The sequence below is a fragment of the Cupressus sempervirens genome, chromosome 4 (genome assembly GCF_028749045.1).
Source record: "Cupressus sempervirens isolate cs-2001-9-10 chromosome 4, ASM2874904v1, whole genome shotgun sequence".
In the NCBI taxonomy this organism is placed as follows: domain Eukaryota; kingdom Viridiplantae; phylum Streptophyta; class Pinopsida; order Cupressales; family Cupressaceae; genus Cupressus; species Cupressus sempervirens.
Window position 1 is genome coordinate 392,834,541 of NC_143121.1, and position 26,496 is coordinate 392,861,036.

The following is a 26,496-nucleotide window of genomic DNA, read 5'->3' on the forward strand; positions in this document are numbered from 1 at the left end:
CAATTCGCAACTCTTTTTTGCTCATCGATCTCAATCATCATATTTAAAATTTGGAAAATGTCTCTCCTTTATACCATACTCAATATTAAATCCTTGAGTTGGCTTCACACTTTACCATATGTTAATTAAATGAAAAACATATTTAATTAATCTTGTCGGCTCACAGTTATACCCAAACTTTCACACGTGTGACTTTCGTACCTGCGCACTTGCTGACATCATCAATAGTCAGTATACTATCTTCAGTTAACTGCGCAACCCTTTATTCCAAATATAATGCTCTATATTGATCATATAACATAAACTATTTTTCCAATGCTTTGTTTCCATGCGATTCTCTGTAAATCATTAATATCTTCCGTACATTGTCGATTCAGGTTCTGCACACTTGCCCATGTGACAAATACATGCTGTAGTATGTGCTGGTAACTGCGCATAAGCAGATACGCAATGCATTGTCCTCAATAAAAAATTAGAATTTGTTGCTTTGTTAGTCTTTCACAAACTTATTACTATGTTGTTATCAATGATAAACATAGTTATAAATACATCATAACAATGTTCTGCAATACTCCCCCATAGCATCAGCATACATGCTAACAATCTCCCCCTTTGGCATTAATTGCAACATAGATGAAAAACATCTAGTTCCAGAATACCAACAAGTCTCTTTATCAATCAGATCTTGCGAGATCCACAATTGCAATACTTTTTCTCCATAGTACAAGATCTCTCTAATGTAAGCTCTTTCTAATGTTTTTCATGTCACTCTCTCCCCCATTGACATCAATGTCAAAGATAGTACATAAATGGTTCAATTGCTTGAACATACAACAACCTATTTAGCACAACCACAACCCGGTTTGTTGCTTTACAACTTCTATAAACAACACAAGTGTCTAAAGACATTGTTATACCAATTATCAATTACCAAGAGTCCTTGCTGAATTTGTTCATCATAGATACTCCTCCACAAAGGAAGCATCAGCATTCAGTCCAGTCTAACAATGGTGCTATGTACCTTGGACTAAGGCATTTTTGCATCTTCTATTCTGAGCTAGGTAGGGGCATAACCCCAAGCATGGCTCTCAGGTACTCAAATGTATCCTTTGGTAAGGCTTTTGTGGAAATGTCTGCAATTTGTTCCCTAGTGTTGATGTACTCCAATCTGATTTCTTTCTTTGCAACTTTCTCTCTCAATACATGATACTTTATAGCTATGTGCTTAGTTTTAGAATGCAAAACAGGATTCTTGGACATGTTAACAATACTTGTGTTATCATAATAAATGATAATAGGTTCTGTAAATGTAATTCTAATATCCTTCATCATCTGCTTCATTGATATGACTTGATTACAATTGTTTGTTGCTGCAACATACTCTGCCTCAGCAGTGATTTGTGAAGTACAGTCTTGCTTCTTGCTGAGCCAAGAAACTAGTCTTCCTCGAAGGAAGAATGCTCCCCACTAGTGCTCTTTCTATCATCCCTATCTCTAGCCCAATCAGCATTCGTATAACAGCAAAGAGTGAAATCATTGCTTTTGTCATACCAAATGCCATAATCAAATGTTCCTTTCAGATATCTGAATATCCTCTTTACTGCTGCATAGTGATATACTTTGGGATCAGTTTGAAATCTTGCCACAATTCCAACTGCATTAGCTATATCTGGTCTGCTATGAGTTAGATACTGTAATCCTCCAATCATAGATCTGTATTTCTTCTGTTCAATAGTAGGTGTCTCATCCTTGCTTGATAACTTGTGACCAGTTACCATAGGAGTTCCAATAGGTTTTCAATTTTCTAGACCGAATCTTTTCAGCAAATCTTTCAAATACTTGGTCTGAGAAATAAAGATAGCTTCTTTGTTCTAAATAATTTGCAATCCTAAGAAGAATTTCATTTCTCCTATCATGCTCATCTCAAACTCATTCTTCATATCTTTTGAGGATTTGTTACTGGCCTCATCATTTCCTCCAAAAATGATGTCATCAACAAATACACTAATTATCAACAAACCATCTTCTATTTCTTTCAAGTACAAGTTACTGTCTGCTGTTCTTTTAGCAAATCCAAGCTTTGCTAAGTATTGATCCAACCTTGCATGCTAGGTTCTAGGTGCTTGCTTTAATCCCTACACGGCTTTCTTTAATTTGCAAACCATATCCTTCTCTTCTGTCAAAGGAAAACCCTCAAGTTGTTTAATGTAAACTTCTTCTTCAAGTTCTCCATTCAAGAATGTTGACGTAACATCCATCAGATATACCTTAAAATTCTTGTTTGTTGCATATGCCAGGAACATTCTGACTACTTCCATTCTTGCAACAGGTGCATATGTCTCTTCATAGTCAATTCCTTTTTGCTGAGAGTAACCTTTGCATACAAGTCTTGCTTTGTTTCTTATTACTTCTCCTTGTTCATTCATTTTATTTCTGAATACTCATTTCGTGCCAATCACATTTTTGTCCTTTGGTCTAGGAACTAATTCCCATGTGTCATTTTTAATTATCTGCTGAAGTTCTTCCTCCATTGCCTTTACCCAATGATCATCTTTGATTGCTTCATCTGCGTTCTTTGGTTCTACTTGAGATATTAGACATAGTTCTTCATTAATTCTGCTCCTTGTCATTACTCCCTTTTCTTTACTTCCTATTATCTGATTTGCAGGATGATTTCTTATCAAATTTCTATTTGGGGTAGGAGTTGCTGCTTCAATTCTTATTTCAAGTATTGTGCTCTGTTTTTCTCTTGCTACTTCAGTTTGCACATTATTCTACAAGTCATTGTTAGTTTTGAGAAACAATTCATTGCATCTGTTGGTCATCCCAGAATAATCATCTCCATCAGAGTTATAATCTATAATCTTTTCCTTGATGCCAAACTTTTCATCAATTTTAACATTTGCGCACTCTACTATAGATTTTGTTCTATAGTTGAAACATCTGTAAGCTTTACTTTTCAATGAATAGCCAAGAAACATACCTTCATCTCTCCTTGGATCAAACTTACCGATATCATCATCTCTTTTGATGTAACATTTGCTTCCAAATATCTTCAAGTACTGGACTGATGGTCTGTGACCCAACCATAGCTCATAGGGTGTTTTGTCCATACCTTTTCTGCACTCTGTTCAATGTGTATATTGTTGTATTGATTGCTTCTCTCCAAAAGATTTTTGGTACATCATTCTCAAATAACATAGCTCTTGCCACTTCAGCAATTGACTTGTTTCTTCTTTCGGCAATCCCATTCTGCTCAGGTGTATGGGGTGAGGATAGTTGTCTCGTAATACCATGCTCTTCACAATAGATATTAAATTCTGTAGAAGTGAATTCTCCACCTCTATCGGATCTTAAGCTATTGATTTTAATTCCAGATTCATTTTCAACTTTGTTTTTGAATATCTTGAATTTCTCAAATGCCTCTGATTTTTCCTTAAGAAAAGCTACCCACATCATTCTAGTAAAATCATCAACAAAAATCATAAAATACCTTTCTCCATAGAATCCTCTGGTTCTTGCAGGACCACTCAGATCTGTATGAACCAATTCCAACTTTTGTGTAATACAAAACTACTTGCTAGAAAATGAGACTCTCTTCTGTTTAGCCAAGATACATTCCTTACAAATAGTGTCAGTGGGCTTAGTGATCTTAGGTAAATCTCTCACAGCAAGTGTATTGCTGGCTTTCACAATGTTATCAAAGTTAATGTGACAAAATCTTTTGTGCCATAACCAACTGTTGTCAACCTTAGCTACCAAGCATGTTATTTCAGTAGAATTTAACTGAAACACATTACCTCTGGTTCTTGTGCTAGTACCAAGTAGTTTTCCTTCCTTATTTTTGATAATGCATGTGTCATTACCAAACTGCAACTGGTAACCTTTTTCCATAAGCTATCCAACACTTAACAAGTTATGTTTCAGTCCGTCAACAAAATAAACATCATCAGTATATGTTTTTCCATCAAGTGTGATAGATCCAATTCCTGTAATGTGACAAGTTGCGTTGTTCCCTACTTTGACAATTCCTCCATCATGCCTACTAAATTTGACAAATTTGCTCATATCACCAGTCATGTGATGCAAACAGCCACTATCAATGAGCCAATCTTTTTTTTCAACTTGTGAGATCAACGCACTTTCTTCTCTGATTTCTTTGTCAAGATCATCTTTCTTGATAGCTACAAACCCTAATTCATCTTCACTTATGTTTTGATTAGATTCTTCTTCCTCGTCTTCTTCATTAGCATATAAACAATTTCTAGATCTTCTACACTTGAACCTTCCCTTATACTTTTTTTCTCTTTTAGGACACTTAGATGCATAATGACCATATTCATTACATGTCCAACATTTGAAGATATTCTTACTATCTTTTTCTTTTTCCACAAGAAGAGCTACTCCCTCTTGGATCTTTTCTGTAATGTCCCCATTTTAGCAGTTGACCAAGTGTGTGTGCGTTAGCCTTGTTCTACATGGTCCCGAGGGCTAACGAAGGGTTTAATGGGATCCTGGAGTGTTTTGGCTTAGTCATTTTCAGTTTGGGCCAAAACGAAGTTGATTTACTCAGTTTCAGGCATACTTACTATTTTTAGTAAGTCGGCAGGACACAATGCAGGTCAATTTTGGTGATTGGATTCGATACTCCTCGGTGAGAGCTTTCCGATGAGCTATCACTCGCATTATTCGGAGTCCGATTGCTAATACATTTTAATGCCTGAAGTTTTATTAAAGTAACGTCTAATTTAATTGTAAAATATTAAAGTGTTACTTTAATATTTATTTTATGGTGATGTGTACCCAAGGGAGACATAAGGGGTATTTTAATATATGTTTTATATTACACATCTTTTATCCCACATTGCCCATATGAGTTGAGCGGACCCGTGGGAATAGAATAAAAAGAAGCATTTGTGGCTTCATTAGACAGGTTGAATATGAGAAGAAATTGGTGTGTGAGTTGCAGCTTTGTTCTTGGCATCTGAGGACGTCTATCCTCTCTTGTAACATTCTAGACGTCATTCCCTTGGGGTTTGGCCTTTGGAATTCTTTCTTATTGGCTTCATTATCAAGCAGTTTAGTTGCATTTCCGGCTACAGGCAGATTTGATATTTTGCTCATATCTTTTTCACTACTTGTCCGACGCTTATGCCGTTTGAAGGGAATGGTATTATGAAGGTAGTGGACTGATTGGAGGACAAAGTATTGTAGCAGCAAGTTCGTAAGCATGGGCTGGAGTATTATGACAATAATGCTGAAGTAATTAGTGAGTTGATAAATTTGCCATGTATTTGGTTTTATGAATTCTGAAAATAACATTTATTTGGCTGTAGTTCATTTCCACTTTTGCATATTATTGTAGTTTCTTTCTTGTTTATGTTGTATGATACCAATTCCATGCACAAACACAACAAACAAATAAATGTTTGATTTCTGGAGTTATAAGGGGTTTAAAACATTAAACAGAGAAATAAGAGGGTGAATGCAAACTGTTTGACATAATTCCTTTCAGCAATTTGGTTTAGTTTTTGGGACATTCAGGGGTGCCCATTACATTTTCCTCACTAGACTTGCTGCTGCTAGCAATGTTTCCTTGCGCTTTTGTGTTCCTTGTTAAACTAGGTTTTATATTCAATGCACTAAATGCTGTCTCAACTTTTGGTAATTCTCCAGATTGTTTTGTATCAAATTCTACAGCTTCCAATCTACCAAGTAATGTTTCTTTGGTGAAATTGTTAGTAAAGGGTATCATCAGCTGAATCATTTGTGCTATTGTCTTGAAAGGTGGTGTCAGACTTTTCAAAATCTTCCATATCACTTTATCATTAGATATCTTTCCATCAAGAGATTTGATTCCTGCAACAATCTCAAATATTCTGCCAACATAGCTTCTTACAAATTCATCAATTCATCTTCCATCATTCTCGCATTTTGAAATGCGCAATACAAGTTTTGCAATCTAACCCTCTTTGCATGTGTATCACCCTCATAATTAGCCTCTAAAGTTTTCCAAATTTCATGAGATGTTTTGTGTTGTTTTACCTGACTGTACTCACTTTCAGGTAGCGCTAACAATATTGCTTCTCTTGCCCTTATGTTGCACATAAATACTTCTCTCTGTTCTTTGGTACAAGTTTCAAAATGGTCTTCTTCAACAATGTTCTTAGATGTCTTGGTTACAAGCCAATATCCTAGAGCCATGCACAAAAGATGAGTCTTCATTTTATCTTTCCAGCTGTTGTAGTTTGTGCCATCACATCTAGGACTTTCCTTCCTGAACAACTTTGCCATGGATTTCCCAAAGTTGTTAAACTTTCTTTCAAGGACTTGAGGGCTTTGATACCAATTGTTAGAAATAGTAGTTCACCAATATAACTGAGAGGGGCGGGGGGTGTGAATCAGTTATATAAAGATTCAACCTTTTAAATCAATCTCAACCATTCAACCAAATAAAACAGTAACCATAAAGAAATGCGCATACACAATTACACCAGATATGTTGACTAGTGAAACCTTTGATCAAAGGGAAAACCCCGGTGGGAATGATGCCCACAAAATGATGTACTAATATAAGTATTCCTTGTTAGAGGATAGACCCTGTTAGGAGTTTGTTACAACACTTAGTACAAAGAGTCCCTATTAGGAGACTTTGAATCCCTGTTAGGAGTTTTTTAGAAGGCAACTGAACCCACTATCCAAACAGCTTCAGGATCAGAGCAACGAACCCACTATCCAATTGATCTCGGTACCATTTCTTTTTCTTTTGGAATAATAGATGTGTAACAATCTTTCGCTTCCTCATCTGTCCAGTACATCAGACTTCTTCCCCTTCAGATCATGCAATCAGATCTAGAACTTTGTGTCCATCAACAGTAACCCTTAAGGTCACTTGCACGCATTAGCAAATCATTCTAGTCTGCTGCTTCTCAATTTGCAACTCTTTTCTGCTCATTGATCTCAATCATCATATTTAAAATTCGGAAAACATCTTTCCTTTATACCATGCTCAAATATTAAATCCTTGAGTCGGCTTCACACTTTACCATATGTTAATTAAATGAAAAACATATTTAATTAATCTTGTCAGCTCACAGTTATACCCAAACTTTCACATGTGCAACTTCCGTACCTACACACTTGCTGATGTCATCAATAGTTAGTGTACTACCTCCAGTTAACTGCACAACCTTTTATTCCAAATACAATGTTCTATATTGATCATATAACAGAAATTGTTTTTCCAATGCTCTGTTTCCATGCGATTCTTTGTAAATCATTAATATCTTCTATATACTGTCAATTCAAGTTCTGCGCACTTGCCCATGTGACAAATACATGCTATAGTATGTGTTGGTAACTGCGCATAAGCAGATATGCAATTTATTTTCCTCAATAAAAAATCACAGTCTACTGCTTTGTTAGTCTTTCACAAACTTATTACTATGTTGTCATCAATGACAAATACAGTTATAAATACATCATGACAATGTTCTGCAATACTCCCCCATAGCATCAGCATACATGTTAGCAATTTAATTCGAAAGTGGGGGTCTGGGCATGGATTGCCCTAGTGGTTTCAAGGGGCAACACCCCTTACAGGATAGAGGGGCAACACTTCCACCACCAAGCACATTTTTCTCTTGTGCGACCTTTGGATTTTGCATTTTTGGAGCTTTTTTCTTATCCCAAAATTGACATTTTTGAACTCCATTAGAAATGCACCATTTTTAGTGTTTTTGTGTTCAAGACGTGCTTGGGACAATCAAGGGATGCCTGAGCATGCCCACACATATTCTAAAGATATCGTGTCATCCTTGCGGCCTAGTTGTGTCATGGTGGCAGTGACAAGACGCCCTGTCTCTGTTCTTTCAAAAAACCACAATTTTCTAGAAAAATTGAGAAAAATCCTTAAAAATATTTGATAAAAAAAAGTGAACTCACAAAACCCTTGATTTGAGTTTTATCAATTTTATTTTATTTTATTGGAAAGGGGTAAAAGATCTAAAAATTTCGAAGCAATTTCTAGGATATTTCACAATTTTCCATAAGTTCTAGGCAAAACCACAAATTCTATTGTAACGAAAAATTTGCCAAAAAATCCTACCGCTTTTTTGTTTAAATTTGGCAAAAAGGTTCTACAAATTTCCTTAAATTTTTGTAGGTAATTAAAATGAGATTTTTATTGCCAAAACTCACCAAAAACCAACCTCTGCTTTGATACCATGAAATGATAATCAATTGATTTTCAATGTTAAATTAAGGAGACAAATACTTCTTAAATAAAAAACTACAAGAAGATTTTTTTGATAAGTCCACAACTGGGGGAGGGAGGTGGTTGGTGAATCATTTGTGCACAAATAGAATAAATTTTGAACATATAAAATTGATCATCAACAATTAAAACAACAATGCACAATAATAAGAAACTATACACCGTAACACACTGATTTTTGTTCCCAGGGAAAACCCTTGATTAGAGGGGAAAAAACCTAGTGGGGATGGTACCCATGAAATAATATACTAATAAATAAGTTCCTTGTGAAAGGATGTGACTTGTTAGGAGTCAAACACAGTGCCTTTAGTACAACAATCCCTATTAAATGACAGATCCCTATTAGGAGACCTTGAACCCTTGTTAGAAGCTCCCAACCCTATTAGGAGTGATGAGAACAAAAGGCATGTTGTGTGAGCCCACTACTAGGATGAAAGGTTAAACTACCTTTACAATAGGATAACAAATCCAAGAATATGAATTGGCATATCTGCAATTTACTTGCCAAAACAATTTCTTTGAAGTCCACTAGGAATTATAGATTCCACTTATACCTTTTCTCAAAGCATTTGACATTTTCTTAGCTTTGCTCTGACAATCCAACATCAAGGTTCGCATCGATACTCATCATTCAATACATTCCATATCTTACAATTGAGAAAAATAACTTTCCTTTATATTTATTACAAATACTTAATCAGGTTGGCCTATTAGGGCTTCTTCAATGCACAATTAATTACATAAGACCATGCTAAGGCATACACGCATTCTCAAGCAATTATACAATCATTACTATGAAGTCTTCCATACGCTACAATATGAATATAATACTTGCCTCTAATATTCAACATGCTACAGTGATCTAGTCAGCTACTAGTAAAATACATCACAAGTTACACATCAATGACCTTCCGAAATAATCCAAATGACACACAAATCGGAACATACACACACAAACAAGTCTTCTAAGAACTTCCATGCTTGCCAACATTAATTCCAATTCATCATCAAGCTACAACAAAATTATGGCAACTACCTCTGGCATAATTTCCTGCTCATTGGTCTACTACTAGTCTTCACCAAACAATTTGTAACTAATCTAGAATATCAAATAAAGTATGGCGAAAATAGACATGATGTCTTCACTCGTACACAAATGTAAGCTCACATATCCAAATTTGTCAATCACTGCCAGCATTGAACTGATCAATGACTTGGGATATGTAGAATCTGAGTTTGTCTTCAACCAAAGAACATATGGTGATATCAATGAGAAAACCTATCATTATTACAACACCTCTGCTACCACTCCAAGTGCCAACAATCTCTTCTATTCCCAACACTTTCCATAATCGAAATGATCGAGAGCTAAAGGCATAGTAGAAAGTTACTAAACTAACTAAACAACTTAAAGAGCAAAAATTTACAAAAAACAGACTTATTGACTCAAAAGAAAATTACTTAGATAACCATTATACTAATTATAAAAATATTACTTTAATAAAGAGTAGAGGAGAGAAGGTCATTGATTTCAATTTGGCCATTTAGGAGCAAGATGGAGGTTTAGTCAGAGCTAGAAACACAATAGTCAGTGCCAAGCAAGGATATGCAATGAAGTGCAAGGATTATAACCTCTCCCCAATTTTTCATTAGATTGGGGAATAGAAAGATTCAAAGATGTAATATGTTGTAATATGCAAGTTATGAATTATGATGATGACTTTGAGAGGCATCATCATAAAATCATAATAGTTGCTAGCTATATCATATCAAGATTTGCATGATGATGCTATTTTATTCTTAATATGTATTGAAATTGATAATATTTAATATAAAACACTTGTGTACTCATTTATGGGCTCATTTTATACATTTTGTCATTGAATTTTGTAAAAAAATGGCGTTTTAAAATAAATTTAAGCATTTTTTTAAGTTGCTGAGTTTTTGCCAAGTCAATCTGCGAACTATGGTCATGGCAATAAAGCAGAATCAATGTCCCAATTCTAAGTTTAATTAGGGGAAAACAATGAAAAAGGTGATAAAAAATAACATTTTTTGGGTGGGTGTTAAACACATTATTTCTCTAGTCTTCATAGTTATTACTTTTGGGGGTTTTAATGCACATTGTCTTGAATAGCTATATGAATACATTGACAATATAATTGGAAAGAGAGAGACACCCCATATTGTAGTTCCGTCATGAACATGTTTGACCAATTACTGAGCAAGGGTGGGAAAAGCTCAAAGCTTGCACATGGTTACCTAGCATTGAACTCGAAGTGGTATATGTGAAGGCTTAGTAGAGTTGATCCTATGGGGGATGTTGAGGTGAAGGTTAGGTTCATGAAGACTATTAAGAGGATTTCTATTGTTGAGGATGCTATTGTCGGTTGTATTGAATAGACAAAACTTGCCACACTTTAGGATACTTAAAAGAGGCGAGGATAGATGGGGAGACTATGGCATAGGAGGACCCAATTTTGTGTTGGAACATGAATGGGCCATAGTCTTTGACAACCACACTAACCATTCATTTTTTGTCCCCACTTTCTAGCTTTTTTGCACTTGAGAGGACTTGGTCTATTTATAGCTTCACCTACTCTATTAAGAGGAAAATGGTTACCTCGATGAGTGCATAGAAGCTTTTGACTGTGCATAGTGCATTGCATCTCATTGATTGCAACATGCTTGCCTAGCCAACATCTGTCCAACCATGAAAACACTAGATATTGCAAAGGAGAGTTTAAAAAAAGAAAAAAACTATGCCCCTCCTTGGTAAGATTTTGTATTCTGATGGCTGGATAGATGCCTTTGCCTACCCACAGGGAGAGTCTAGCATCCTAATGGGAGGTAGACCCACATGTGCCAACACAAATTGATGACGTGACATAAATAGGGCTAAGTTGTTCGTTCAAGTTCGAGTTCAAGATTTGGGTTCAAAATTCGTTCAATTTTTTTGGGGGTGGGTTCAAATATGTATTACCTTAGTTGCAGGGTATCCAAGAAGTACCTTACTTGGTTTCGATTTGCATTGGTATGAGTACACTCCTTGGCATGCTTTGGCCAGGCGCACTTTGGGTATGCACCTGCATACTTAGAGCACACTTGGTGTGCTTTGGGCGCCCCAGTGTGCACCCATAATGTTTTTGGGGCATACCGAACAAGGTACAAGTGGATACTTTTTTTTTCTTTTGCTTTTTTAATCGATGATTATCGTTTTCTTTCAGACATCAGAAAGTTCCATTTTTTTTGTAACTGTTGGAAATGTAAGAGAGTAACTGAGAGGGGAGGGGTGAATCAGTTATCACAAAATCAAATCCTTGTCCCTTAGATGTCAATACAATCTTCCACTGATCATGCAATACTGAATAGCTCGGTTAACAAAGCTATCTTAAGATTTATTAAACTGTTATAACCTTTAGTAACTTAGTTGCAGAAACATAAAGCATAAGAAAATAGCATGAACACAGATGACACCAAGATTAATGTGGAAACCCAATTTGGGAAAAACCACCTTGCAATTAGTCACAATTATTTTCACTCTTTTGTAGTGAGCCCTGTTAAGAGCCAACCCTATTAAAGGTTACACAAATACTGTTAAGTATGACCCTGTTAGAGGATTTAGATCAGCTTGTTAGAAGTGGCCTGATTAGAGGTCTTCAAACACTTCAATTTTGAAATGTTATCTTGTTAGAGGATTTATAAAATGACTGTTATGTCAACTTTGTTAAGAGATTTCTTTACTGCTACAATGGTTAGAATGCAATGACAATTTTGACCTGATTTATGAAGCAACTTTCTTTGCAAATTCAGATCTCTGTTTTGGCTTGACCTTTGGATCCTTCCTGATCAAATGTTCTTTGCAGCTTATCCCACACTTTCCTGCTCTAACTTTCCTTCACTCACATATCCATCTTATTTCATTTCTTACTCGTTAACTCTTGTCCTCACAACTTGGCCTTTCTTATATATCATAAGGTAGGAAAAGTCAACTTGAATACCCTTCTAAAACATCAATAAACATCCAAATAGTCGGCCTTGTTAATAAAATATTTGACAATTACATTCTGCTGTCACTTGGTCATCACTCGGTCAACACTAGGACTTAACACTCGGTTGACACTATGACTTCTTCAATGCCCAACCACTTGGTCAATATTGCAAACCTTTGATGCCCGACCACTCGGTCAACATTGCAACTAGGAAATCCATTTATTAACCAACTACTCGGATAATACCGGAAAGTCTTCATTACCCTATTGCTTGGTTAATACTGAGATATACAAGGTTAATACTGCAAACTCGACATTGCTTGGCTAATTCTGACATTTGTGTAAACATCAATGACAATATACAATTGAAGAATTGTTTCCAATAGTAACTTGTTCATTTGACCAAATAGATACTTAATTATCTTTATCAGCTCTAAGAAATTTATAAACTGATAGCTTTTCACTCTGTTACATATTCATTGTGCACACCTTTATAATCACTCATAGATACAACAATTCGTGCAAAAATCGCAATTGGCACTGTTTTCGGGTTCAAATGATTTTCTTTTGTATCATGAACCTAGACATCTATGACATGACATATAACTTTATATTGAAATTCTAACTATCAATTGGCATTAATATGTCTTTGGCATTTGGCATTGATCAATTATGGAGTATTATAACATCAAATGATTTAGTTCTACAATTTTGTATATTTATTTAATTTTTTGGGTATATAATTTATGTTTTTTATAATTATGTATATAAATATAGACACCCAAACCCAAAAATTCTTTCGCCCATACCTGCGTATCAGGTTCTCGTACCCGTACCCATGGGCAACTAAGTGTACTGTGGAATGGGGTACATCTGTTCCAAGCTCTCTGAAGTGAATTTGCATCCGATGTGTTTGGAAATTTGAAGTACTTTTGTGACTGTCTAAATTAATTTATTACCAATGACTTTTTAAATATTTTTCTCTATTACCTCCCAAGTGCAATGCCAGCAAATGTAATGAAGTTCTTGCTGCCACACACAGCAAATCAGTATGAAACAAAGACATAATTCCATTCAACAGATTGCTCAATACAGAATGAAAAATTGAAAAAGATCCTTGAGTTTTCTGTAATAATAGGGAAAATGTATCACAGTTCATGTTGGGGTTTACACTGTCCTCTATATGGCTACCTGACCACACAGAACTGGATACCAAACAATTCAGACGAGACTTGATTCCAGGTCCTCTGGCTGGCTGACTGATAACCTAGTTTTTTTCTGTAAAATTGTATTCTAATTTCTGTTCTTTTGAAATGCGTTTACTCGGTAAGTAGTTTTTAATCAAGTGCATTAACTTTGTATATCATATCAATTTTTTAATATTCAAAAGTTCAATTACTTTGTGATTTGCTTTATAGCACTTATATAGCTCGTTTCCAGAATAAGATTATTTAAAGGGAGAAGTTTCTATGGATTTCTTCCCATATAGATTTTGTTTTTGAATTTTGTTTGAATACATATCAGTTTCTTTCCCTAGAATGTTCCATTGCAAGAGTCAGACCATCTTATCTAGCATTATATAAATCCCCCAATACTTTTGTATCTCTATTGGCTCTCGTGTTCTCAATGGACCATAGAAAGAACCCGTTATTAAGTTTTAGTATTAACATCAGTTTTACATAATTGATTTTACAACTAAAGCATATTCACACTTGCTGTTCATTATCATTGCTTCTCTTGTATGAATTAAAAAGCATGGTATCTTAATTTTTCCCGATGGCAACATATGATTGACCGCAAAAATTAGCTTCATGTATTTTCTTGTATGTAAAGCTTTAACTATATGTATTTAATGTTTCTGTAGGGTGGTAAAGGCCTTCAGTCAACTTTAGCTGCTCATTCAAAGAAATTCGTAGGAATACTAAACGGGATTGACACAGAAGCATGGGATCCCTCAACTGATTCTCTTTTGGATTTTCAGTACAGTGCTGATGACCTTAGTGGAAAGGCACAGAATAAAGCTGCATTACAAAAATTCCTTGGATTAGCTGCACCTAACACGAGGCTACCACTAGTGAGTTACTCCACAGTTATTTGTTTGGCGTATGATCTGGTGTGATTATTTCAACTTTCGTGTCGAGCATATTTGTTTCACAATAATTTATATGAAGGACAAAGTTATTGGATTTTGAAATGAATTATTTACAATCTTATCTTTTTTAATGTCTAGTGAAAAGTAAAACCATTGGGCATAAAACCTAATCTTCTGAAAGGTGTAATGTTTCACTATCAGCCATAGTACACTTCGATAAAATAATTACACGTCATAGATAATGTCAGTTTGATATCAGGGACCTGGGAATTGGAGACTTTATTAATCAGTTATGGGTAAGGGAAAAGTGATTAAAACAATAATAATAGTTCAAAATTTATTGCTAAAGAATGCAAGAAAAGCAAGATCTACATATTTTATTGATGTCATTCTAAGGAAGAGTAGTAGTTGAGCTGCGAGCACTCTAACTTCGTGCTTCTCAAAAATCTTACATAGAAATTTCAAATTACTTCCAATTATTTACAATTTACTTAGCAAGTCCTTGCTTATAACTAAGGCTTCAAGGCCACATTGCCACATCATTAAATATGATGCCACATAAGCATGGTTTTTGTCAAGATGTCCAAAAAGGCCTCACAAAAAAGGGAGAACTGTTCTTGTGCATTAAGTCATGTTTTGTCGGTACACTGATATGGAATCGTATAATTGTCTGCTTTTTAAATCTAAGTTACAGATTTCATTTAATCATAAATTGTTATCATTTAATCATAACCTTTAAGAGATTTATGACTGCAATTACTTGTTAGTGTTAACACAAGTGCTTGTCCACTTCTGCTCACATGCTAACACTAAATGATACATGACATTTGTTACCTGTATTAAAATGTCACATCCCTTATCGTTCCACCTACAAAATATCTTATTATGTCAGACATCCTCTACATCATTGTACATGGATTTGTGACTGCAATTACCTATTAGTGTTCGCTCAAGTGCTTCACTTCTGCTCACATGCTAGCACTAAATAATACATGGCATTAAGTAGGAGATATTTTCCACAGCAAGTCAAATTTTGATATTGCTATCATGATTTAACTGTGTTGTTTTTGAGTCAAACTCATTGACCCATGTCTCATGAATAGTGATTCACACGAATCCATCTCTCATGAGAATAAATGGAACACTTAGCACTCATTGGATCTAGGTGATTCACACAAAGGTGAAGCAGGGAGATTTCTCGGGGGCTCACCCATTCCAGTACTACTCCAACTTGAGAGCACTTAACTACGGAGTTTCCTCCATGGTTAAACCCACTTTGCTTGCAACCCCATTTGCAAAACCTTCACCCAGTGTTGTGCGTTATGAACTATTCGATAGAAAGCCCCTTAAGCTCATCAATTGATAAGTAGGAGATATTTTCCATAGCAAATCAAATTGTGACATGGCTATCGGGATTAAACTGTCTAGTTTTTGAGTCAAACTCATTGACCCATGTTTCATGTCCATCTCTCATGAGAATAAATGGAGCACTTAGCACTCATTGTTTATAGGTGATGCTCACAGAGGTGAGCAACAAAACTTCCCGGGAGGTCACCCATCCCAGTACAACTCCAGCTTGAGCGTGCTTAATTGCGGAGTTTCCTCCATGGTTAAACCCACTCTGCTTGCAACCCCATTTGCATAACCTTCACCAAGTGTTGTGCCTCATGAACCGTTCATTAGAAAGCCCCTTAAGCTCATCAATTGATGGGGTTGCAAGCAGAGTGAGTTTAACCATGGAGGCAACTCCGTAGTTAAGTGCGCTCAAGCTGGAGTAGTATTGGGATGGGTGATCTCCCGGGAAGTCTTGGCGCTTCACCTCTGTGAGCATCACCTAGATCCAATGAGTGCTAAGTGTTTGATTTATTCTCACGAGAGATGGATTAGTGTGAATCACTACTCACGAAACATGGGTCAATGAGTTTGACTCAAAAACTACACAGTTAAATCTTGATAGCAATATCACAGTACATGGCATTTGTTACCTGTATAAGAATGTTACACCCCTCATCGTTCCACCTACAAAACACGTCATCATTCTATTGCCCCTGTAAAAGCAGAAACTCATGCCTCCTAAAAGAAGAAACTTTTAAAACTTTATGAAGGAGAAGAATTATAAATGTATAGCCTAGGTTTAACTACCCTACTGATGTTCTCTGATTTTCTTTGTTTTAATGTTTTGCGTTCATAGTGAGTTTTTGAGCTTTTCTAGTAGATCTGCGCATGAGATCCATAGTTTGCAGCTTTCAAGGTAAATATTATAAGTAGGAAGAAGAGGTAGAAATTCTTGCTTCTCCCCTTGAGTAGCTAGTTTTTATATGAAAGATTAAAGAGTAAAGCTTTGAGATTGACAGGACTAACTCTAAATTGATGGAAGAGATATGTCAACAATACTAATGTTTGTTGGAAACATAGGAAAGATGAGCTAAGGAAATTTTTGAAACACTTAGAAGGGTTAACACGCCAGTATTCAGTTCATTGTGAAAATATAATTTGATGGGAACTTTCCTTTCTTGGATCTACTTCTGATAAGGAGGGTGTTTCCCTTGCTAGAAAAGGGTACAGGAAAGAAACAAACATTTGGAGATGTTCATGTTGAGTGTCTTTACACTAGTCACAGTTAGAGGGAGTGTTCCTAACTGCAGCCACAAGAATACTGGGAGTAGCTGATTTCAGTTGTGGAAGAAGAAATGGGACATGTATGGAGTTTCTTTTATATTCACTAGGTACAGAAGGAGAAACAAATCCTTCAAGAAAGTGAAAAAAATTTGGAAATGCACAACTCCATGGAGAAAAGAAATACCAGAAGAGAGATTCTTTTCCTTACCTTACTTTTAAGAAACCTCTCAGAAATTAGCAAAGGCCACAGACCATTAAGAAGCTCATAAATAAGTATAAAACTGAATCAAACTCAGAAGCAGGGTCTTCCTTATTTAATGTAGGTTTTGTGACAGCCTCCATTGCTGAGAAAAGAAAAACAGTGAGAACTGGAGTAGAAAAACATGGTGCAAACATTTTAACATCTTTAATCACCATTCAGGCACTGGCAGAGCATTTAGAGCCAACAAAGCATCACTTTTTTTAGTGTGTATGAAAGTCATCACATGCAAAACTAAGTACAGAAAATAAAAATAGACGAACCACTTGTGATCACCTTTCACTGGAACAATCTGAACAAAGATGAAGTTCTAGCCATAAGTCAGATTTGGGATTTTTTTATCAAAAGGCTTTCAGTTTTCCATTTAACCTTTAAAGTTTGTTAAGTCAATTCCTCATCAGTGGATATTGAGATTGATTAAATCTATCAATTTATTGACTAGTTAGGTACCATTGCAATCAATTAATTGAATAATCTCCATATTTCTATGGAACCTGTATAATTTTATATAAGGGCATATGTGGTTATTATATGATGGGCCCTTCACATGTTTCATACAGTAGTTTGTATTTCAATGGTGGACAGCAAATTTCTTGGAGGTACTTGTTTCAACAGTTAATCTTTACGGTTATGTCAGGAGCCCTGCTTTCTACTTTGTTCTACATCACTTCCTTTTTCTTTATGATTTATTGCATTTTCAAAAACATCAATTTTATTTTTCATTTTATGCAGGACTCCAGATATTCTTTTACAATATATGTGTTTGATGTATCATCATTCCCCTCTTCAACTTTTTAAAAAACTCCGGTGCCTTCATAAATGTTATAAACTTCTGTAATAATGGTCATTTGCATTGACTTATTCTAAATGCTTGTCATACATATGATAGTTGGGAATTTCAATTTATATGCATGCTCCTTGACAGGTTGGATGCATTACTCGGCTTGTTCCACAGAAAGGTGTTCACCTTATTCGTCATGCGATATACCATACTTTGGAGTGTGGAGGGCAATTTGTGCTTCTAGGCTCCAGCCCAGTTCCACATATTCAGGTAGTAAACTTACAAGATCAACAAAACATTGTATTGCTAGGTAATAGCCTACAACACAATGGTAAGCTGTGAGCCTCTCATTTGGGAGGTCTTGGGTTCAAGGCTACTCAAGCTTACCAAATACTAATAATTAATTTCAACAAATGTTGAATAATAATTAATCTCGGCTTTGGCTTATTAGCCATAATTTTTTTTAAAAAAATTGTATTTTCTTTCCACTGCAATATCTTATCAAATAAGTTTCAAGAATATTCTAAATCCTTTACTGGTTGTAGAAAAATGTTTAATTTTTATGTTTAGAGGGGATTTCAACCACCACTCGGCTGCTGGCTTTAGTAGTTTTTGGGAAGAGCTGTGCTGTAAGTTAGATAGAAATGATGTATATAATTAATGTTAAACAAGAAGGAACATAGAATGAATCACATGAATATTCACTGAAAGGGTGAGGTGGGTCAAATGTTCCTTTAGTCTAATGATAATCAGATTAATTTTCTCAACAAATCAAAGGCTAATATCTAGACGGCTTATGTAGAGATCAAGAATAAAAATGACCATTTATAGAGGCATCTTAGTGTCTTTTAATATATGAGAGGCAACAACAATAATGGCTAAAATATACTTAAAAGGGGTATGTACAACTAAGATTCTGAGGATTTTTGCCTGTTTTATAGATATCAATTCTCGGTAACATAAGTTCTATTCTTGAATTCATAGTTTTGAAGTTTTATTTTGACATAATGGGTAGCTTAACGAAAATATTAGTGACTGGGAGGGTGCCCTTGCAAGGGAGCATAGACTTGAAACACACATCAATATTGAGAAAATTTTGAAGTTACATGAAGTAACACCTACAAAACTGTCATTTGGAGATACATTGAGAATAAAGCTTACTTCAAGCCTAATTTCAGATATCAGTGTTTCGACTTCCGGCCCTCCAACCTTCTTATTATGGGGTTAGGTTTTAATAAATGGAGTAGTCTGATGTCTCTTTTCTGTGTAAGTTTGAAGGCTAGGCTTATAAGGACTCTACAAATTAGTTGATCCTCGGATATTGTCCGTATTGTAGATACCTTGTTTTTATAGTTCTGTTAATATGAATTTTGTTTCAAAAGGTATCTGGAGCTGTTTAGCTCTTGGACAGAGACTGACTATTAACTGTCCAATTTCAAAAGTTGAATGACAACTATTTGAAATGGTTTTATGTTTTTTAGGATTATCGGAAACTTTGCATACCACTGATACTTCTGCATAAATATTTGGTTTCCCATCTCTTTGTATGTTATGTCAATATCCAGTTTTTTGGTTTTATTGTACAACCGTGTTGCAAATGCACAATCCTGGGCCACTTTATGTATTTCCATCTGTTAACATTCAGTTAGGTTGTGTGAGCGACCCTGCTTCAACCAGCCATGAATTTGCTTGAATGAAAGTTGCAAAAATTATTAGTTTTTTATATGCTGTTTAGTTTTCTTAACTCTGTGTTAGCAGTTTCTATTTAGCTGATTGAAGTAGAATAACTTAGTCAGTCAAATAGCTATGCTTTGAAAACTTATATGGAAATCCAATTACATGCAAATCTGATGTAAAAAGAAAATCTGTGCAGCGCGAATTTGAGGGTATGGCAAACCAATTTTGTGAACATCCCTCTATACGTCTTATTTTGAAGTATGATGAAGGCCTTTCACATCACATCTTTGCTGCATCAGATCTGTTTATTATCCCCTCTATATTTGAGCCATGTGGACTAACACAGGTAAATAAAAACAGAAGCTTGTTTATAACTGTAAGAATCAGAAATGTTGACGATTTTTTGGGATATTTTTCAGGTCCGTTTAGCAGGTGAAGGTGTTAATTTCATTTATTGAGAGAGAGAATAGCCAATCTTCTGGAAACCCATTTGTAAGATTATCAAACTCACTTTTTTCTGATTATCCACAGATGATAGCTATGAGGTATGGCTCCATACCAATAGTAAGGAGGACAGGAGGTCTAAATGACAGGTTGGTAGGCTTGTACGTATTTAGTTGAATTTGTTTACATTCAACTATGTTATTTGTTTCCAATTTCTATATTTACTTGTTGTATACAGTGTTTTTGATGTCGACGATGATACAATTCCTCAACAAATCCGGAATGGATTTACATTCATGAAAGCTGATGAACAGGTGCTGTCTTAATAGTTCTTGCTACCTCTGGATTCTGCTATTTTTAATTTCTGGACATTCAGGCTTGCAGTTTCTGTTTTCCCTGTGTTATCTTTCTCGAGTCCTAGTTTCCTCTTGTAAACGAGTTGATCAGTATATGCAGATTAGTTCTTTTCTAATTTAGTTTTCTGGCTATTTGACCAGGGAATAAATCATGCATTAGAACGTTCATTTACATACTATAAACAAAAGCCAAATTGGTGGATCGACCTTGTAAAGAAGACTATGAATATGGATTTCAGTTGGGATTCATCTGCTAACCAGTATGAAGAACTGTATGAAAAGGCTGTGGAAAGGGCAAGATCTCAACAAAATCGTGTTCTCACTTCCACAAGATGATCTGCGTGGAATTCAATGCCCTTGAGGATAAAATAAATGAAGAGTTCAATCATCTTATCTTTTCATCCTATTGATTCCTAGTTATTGTCTGTACTTCACAAAAATTATAATTCTTTTAAAGTAATGCAAAAAGGAGTAGTTTTAGCTTTGAGCCTGCCACCCAAAAATGTGGAGTTGTCATCTTAGATTCATCCGCAGTAAAGATTCGCGAAATGTAATATATTACAAATTTTTCTTGTAGGACTGGTATTGACCCATAATATACTAAGTTTTTCATGTGTATCTTTAGCACATTTTTTAGTTATTGAGAATATGGCACAGATATGAACTCTGTATAGTATTTGATATATCAATACATCAATATGGCTACGGGCTGAATGGCTTATTTCAGAAAAATAAGGCCATCATGTAATATAAACGCCTAAAACAGTGGGTTTCATTCTTTGGAAGTTTGACTTACTGAAATATAATCTTTTCTGATTCAAGATCAAATACAAGATAAAACAAATGCAAGTCCTTACTGACTGCCAAAGTTTGATGGGCCATATCCCAATTTGACACTTGAGCATTTAAATTGGACCGATAGTATCCAGTATTTATATATTTTAGTGTATTCTGCAAATGGATAGTTTGAGCACTATCAGTGCAGGAGATTGTTACATCAACAGCTGGAATGTTTCCTTGAATGCAAAAACAGTGAGCTGTAAAATATTACTCTAATTTTGAGTCAAATTATTCCATTCAAAAGGATTACTGAGAATTGATATTGGGTAGATCTAATACCAAATGAAGAAATGGATACTTTTTATGGTAGAATTTATTTTTCTTGTTGATGCATGGGGAATTTAATATTCCCGGTCTTAACTAAAGAACATTAAACATTTTGTCATTTCTATTCATAAATCTTTATCACAAATTGGTTAGTGTTCAAGGCTGTTCCGATATAGGGAAGGTTATTATAACTATAGAGAACTAATCTGATGTTACAGAAAAAAATGATATATCAGAGCACCATCACATGCAAAGTCTTGTAATAAGAAAAAGCCGGTAGGCTAACATTTGTGCTTGTGCCTTGAAAGATTAGAAGTCTTCTGTGGAAGCAGTAGAGTTTGGGTTACCATAAATACTTATTCTTCCCTATAAAGCATCAGCTCTCCACTCTAAGAAGATATCTTCATGAAATGTGGCCTGCGGCCTGAATTTTCATTGGAATAGAAAAACAAGCAATGGAATTGTATGAATTCTAATATGCATTTATACCCAACTATTTGAAAACGTGAGCAATGAATAAATAACCAAATCTGTCTACACGCCAAAATAGGTGTAGTCATGATGAACTATTTATGTCGTAAAAAACGAAGAAGAAATTGTGATATTTTGGCAGACTCTATTGCTATTCTATGGAGAAGTGTTAATAACGCAAAAAAATTGAGTCTGAAAGTGGATCACTTTCCAAACAAATTAACGCCATTTTTGTGAACGCTTCAGAATGTCAATGTTACATTTTGTCATTTTGTTCTACTGAAGAGCTAAGTTGGCTTTGCATCTTGATAATTAATATCCTTATCACTGAATTGTGGGTAGTCTTGATCAAATTTTTATTGCGATCTCAAAAATAGGATTTATAACTGAGTTGCATTTAAAAAAGTCTAGGATCCACTTCCAAGGGTTCTTGATTCTTTGGTTTGCTCTCTATTCAACTCTTGGGTTGAGAATAATGATGCTAATTGTGCTGTTGCTGGTTTTCATTATCACACACGTGCCATCCCAATGAAAAAACACTGTTGACGAATCTATTACAACAAATGATAAATAATAATTTCTTTGAGATCCCAAGCACCGGGTGGCTTCTTGTCATTTGAGGAACATATCAATTTTCAAGCACCCTGTCCACTTTAATGTGTTGGTGTAATTAAATATTCTCTAATTACACTTACTTACGCTTTCTTAGGATAATGCATTACATGGTAGTTTGTGATTGAGACACTTAGGAGTTTGCACTTCAATTAAACACATGGTGTAGGAGAATTCCACTCTAGGTGGTCATAGTTGTTATCTCATTCCACCTTTAGTATACTTATCACATTATCATCCTCATCATTGCACATATTTCATTGCATAATGGAAGATGATCCACCTTTGATGGACATGTGATTTCACCTTGTGTGGGTGATAGCTTATCTTCTCTTTATCATTGTCTCTTATCACCTCTCCTATATAAGGAGGCTTATTATGTACATTTCAAATCAATCCATTGGATGTCAATCAAGTCTATTATCAATAATAGCATTCTTGCATCTTCATATAATTGTCTTGTCAATCTTTTGTGGAAGTTTTCTTGGTCTTTCATTTGATCTTTGGGGTGTTGTAGAGTCACCTAAAACTCTAACATGGCATCAGAGCTCTCATGGTGTGAAGACTTCTTCTCAAGAAGTGCAATCTTGGCTTGACTTATTGTTGGTGCAACATTGACAATTGGGACATCACAATTTGGAGGAGATTTCAGGGGTCCTATTTTGTGACCTATTGCAGATGAAACTTGGAGTTTGCTGGTGCAAATCAGAGGTTGGCATCATATAGAGGAGGTCCAAAAACCCCTAAATTGAATTTTGTTTCATTCAAATTGGACATCTGAGGCCAAATCTAGAGCTATTTGATTTTTGAAGGTGCGGTAGCAACAATTTAGAAAAAATAAATTTAGAGGTGATTTTCAAATAGCAATCTCTCCCTCATACTGACTTCTTTTTTTGAGATTTTTTTTTGTTTTGGGGTAGAATTTCACAATTTACACAGTGGTGTAGGTGATTTTGGATCTCTCTATGAATTTTTTTGAAAATCGCAAATCTCATTTTCCACAACTTTCAAGGCTCTATTTGGGCGCATTTTGTAATATTTTGAGGTGCAATTTTTTTTTGAAAGTGTATGGATTTTCCTCTACTTTTCAGATCTATAATTAGATTTCAATGATTTGGAGTGGACATATCACTTTTAGAAATAGGTATTTTTTGACTATATTTGCACTTGGTGGATACTTTGATTTCAATTTTCTTAATTGAGTTATTAATTTGAAAGAGTTATCAATCGATTTTAGTAATTCTTTGATTCATTATGGATTTTTTTAAAGGTCCATTGCTAACTGCATATAACTATCATGAATGGAAACAAACAATTTTCAATTAGTTGATGACTATTGGATTGCTTAGAATGATTCTTGGACAAGATTTAGAACTAGCTATAGGTGTTGCAAAAAGAAGGAAATGGTTTGATAGAAGGGATAAAACACTTGGTTCTCTTAGATCTACCATCTCCAATGATTTGCTATATCATATTGCATCTTGCACACATCCTCATGATGCTTGGACTTAATTTGAAGGAATTTTTGGTAAATTTGATAAAATAAGAAAATTCAAATTGGAGAATGAGCTTATAGGTCTAAGTTTGTGTGATTTTGACAATATTCAAGACTTTTTCTCTAAGTTCAATTCCATTAGATTGAAGCTTTTTAATTGTGGTATTACTAAAGATGATGAGCAATTGATATTATCTATTCTTTTCAAGCTAGGTCTCGAATATTCAATCTTTATTTTCACATTCTATGCTACTATGAATGCTCTTGGTAATGGATACAAAATGCCTTCTATTGATGAATTTGTAGCTCATCTCACAAGAGAACAAGTAAAGTTAGCACACATGGGTCAATTGAAGCCTTCAAAGCATCAAGTATTGGTTGCAAATGATTCATCTCCAAAGGCTCCCAAGGGAAAGGGAAACAAACAACATAAGGAACCTAAGCAACATGACAAAGGTGATGACTCTCCTTCACAACATAATATTGAATCCAAGTCCTCTTCAAGAGAGGAATCATTTAGAAGAAAGAGATAAATGTGCTTATTGCAAAAAGTTAGGACATGATGAGAATAAATGTTTCCATAAGAAGATTGATGAGCTCACTCACATTCTCTCAAAGAAAAATATCTAGTTGCCCTCATTAGTGTCTTCTCTTTCTTCTCAATATCAAGCAGCTGCTACATCTACATCGTTATCTAGAGGCAAAGGACAAGCACTCATTGCTTCCACACATCCTGAGCAAGGTAAATGACTTCTTGATTCAGGTGCATCACATCATATGGCATCTTCTATGGATATGTTTTTTTCTATTGAGCCTTGTACTTCTCCATCTATATTGATGGATGATAATACATACATGAAGGTTTGTGGGAAAGGTTCTATTCCTATGGGAGATGGCACATTTAATGATGTTATTTGTGTACCATCCTTGACCACTAATCTCCTTTCCATTTACCAAATTACTCATGGGGCACAAGGTAAATTTGTTGAGTTCACTCCTGATTATGTCTATATTAGGGACATGGAGACTAGAGATGTCATAGCTATGAGAGTTGTTGATCATACATCACGGTTGTATTCTTTTGCACATTTTGTTGATAATGATGATGATGTTCATGATTTACGTAACCCTTTATCAAGGGTGAATAATTCATGTGAAGAGAACATTGGACACTTTAATCATTTTGTTGTTGAGACAAGTGTTAAACTTCCAACTCCACCCCTTGCTTCTTCAAACATGAGTTCTACTATTCAATAAGATGATCTTTATGCTTCAGATCTTGTAGTGTGGGATGAATTCGTAGATGCTCTTTCAGATGAGTCTCATAATGCAGATTTGGTTAATACATCTGAGTGGGTTTTTCTTTGAGATACTTCTTCACTTTCTTTGGAGATTGGATTTCCCAACTCTTCATGTTCTCTTGTTTTTTCACATCTCATAGGTTAGTTTGATGGTGTGACAAAATATTGGAGCTTGGAGACACCTATTTAGTCTTCAAAGATGCATACATGGAGACCTTCCTCCTTCCTCACTTTTTACATGGAGTGGCTTCTTCATCTTTTGGTGTATTTATCTCTTCCTAAGGAGAGACATGTTTCTTGTGGGCATTGGATTATATTTTGCTTGTAGGTACTCTTTATCTACATTAGAGCTTCTTCATTATGGAGGGGATATCACGTCTCCTTATTTCCTTCCTATGGGGGGATCATTTTTTGTATATACATGATGTATGCAATTTTTGAGGGGTCTTGAGTACTCCATCCATCCATGCATCTTGTTTTCATCTCTTTTTGGAGGAGGGTTTTTCCCATGAGGTTTTCTCTTTGTCTCCACTTTATGAGAGATTACATTTCATGTATTGCATTGCATATTGTACATGGGTACCTAAAATGGCTTAATAGCCAAGACCCATCTTGCCTTGTGAGTTTAAGTGCATTACTTAAGGGGGGGTGTTGGTGTAATTAAATATTCTCTAATTATACTTACTTAAGATTACTTAGGATAATGCATTGCATAGTAGTTTGTCATTGAGACACTTAAGAGTTTGCACCTCAATTAAACACACAGTGTAGGAGAATTCCACTTTAGGTGGTAATAGTTGTTATCTCATTCCACCTTTAGTGTACTTATCACATTATCATCCTCATAATCACACATACTTCATTGCATAATAGAGGATGATCCACCTTTGGTAGACATGTGATTCCACCTTGTGTGGGTGATAGCTTATCTTCTCCTTATCATTGTCTCTTATCGCCTCTCCTATATAAGGAGGCCTATTATGTACATTTCAAATCAATCCATTGAATGTCAACC

At 35.2% G+C, this 26,496-nt stretch overlaps 1 protein-coding gene across 3 annotated transcripts in view; it reads left to right on the plus strand.

The window, feature by feature from the left end:
• Positions 1–21,591, plus strand: part of SS4 (starch synthase 4) — a 153,460-nt gene extending 131,869 nt beyond the window's left edge. For 2 of the 3 annotated variants that reach the window (XM_089825247.1, XM_089825249.1), the window contains 6 exons: positions 14,132–14,341; positions 18,163–18,288; positions 19,892–20,041; positions 20,227–20,288; positions 20,378–20,453; positions 20,637–21,591. In XM_089825247.1, the coding sequence (XP_089681373.1) occupies positions 14,132–14,341; positions 18,163–18,288; positions 19,892–20,041; positions 20,227–20,288; positions 20,378–20,453; positions 20,637–20,831 (819 nt within the window). In that variant the 3' untranslated portion in view covers positions 20,832–21,591. The remainder of the gene's footprint in view (positions 1–14,131; positions 14,342–18,162; positions 18,289–19,891; positions 20,042–20,226; positions 20,289–20,377; positions 20,454–20,636) is intronic. The other variant, XM_089825248.1, reaches the window with a different exon arrangement.
• The last annotated feature ends 4,905 nt before the right edge of the window (positions 21,592–26,496 follow it).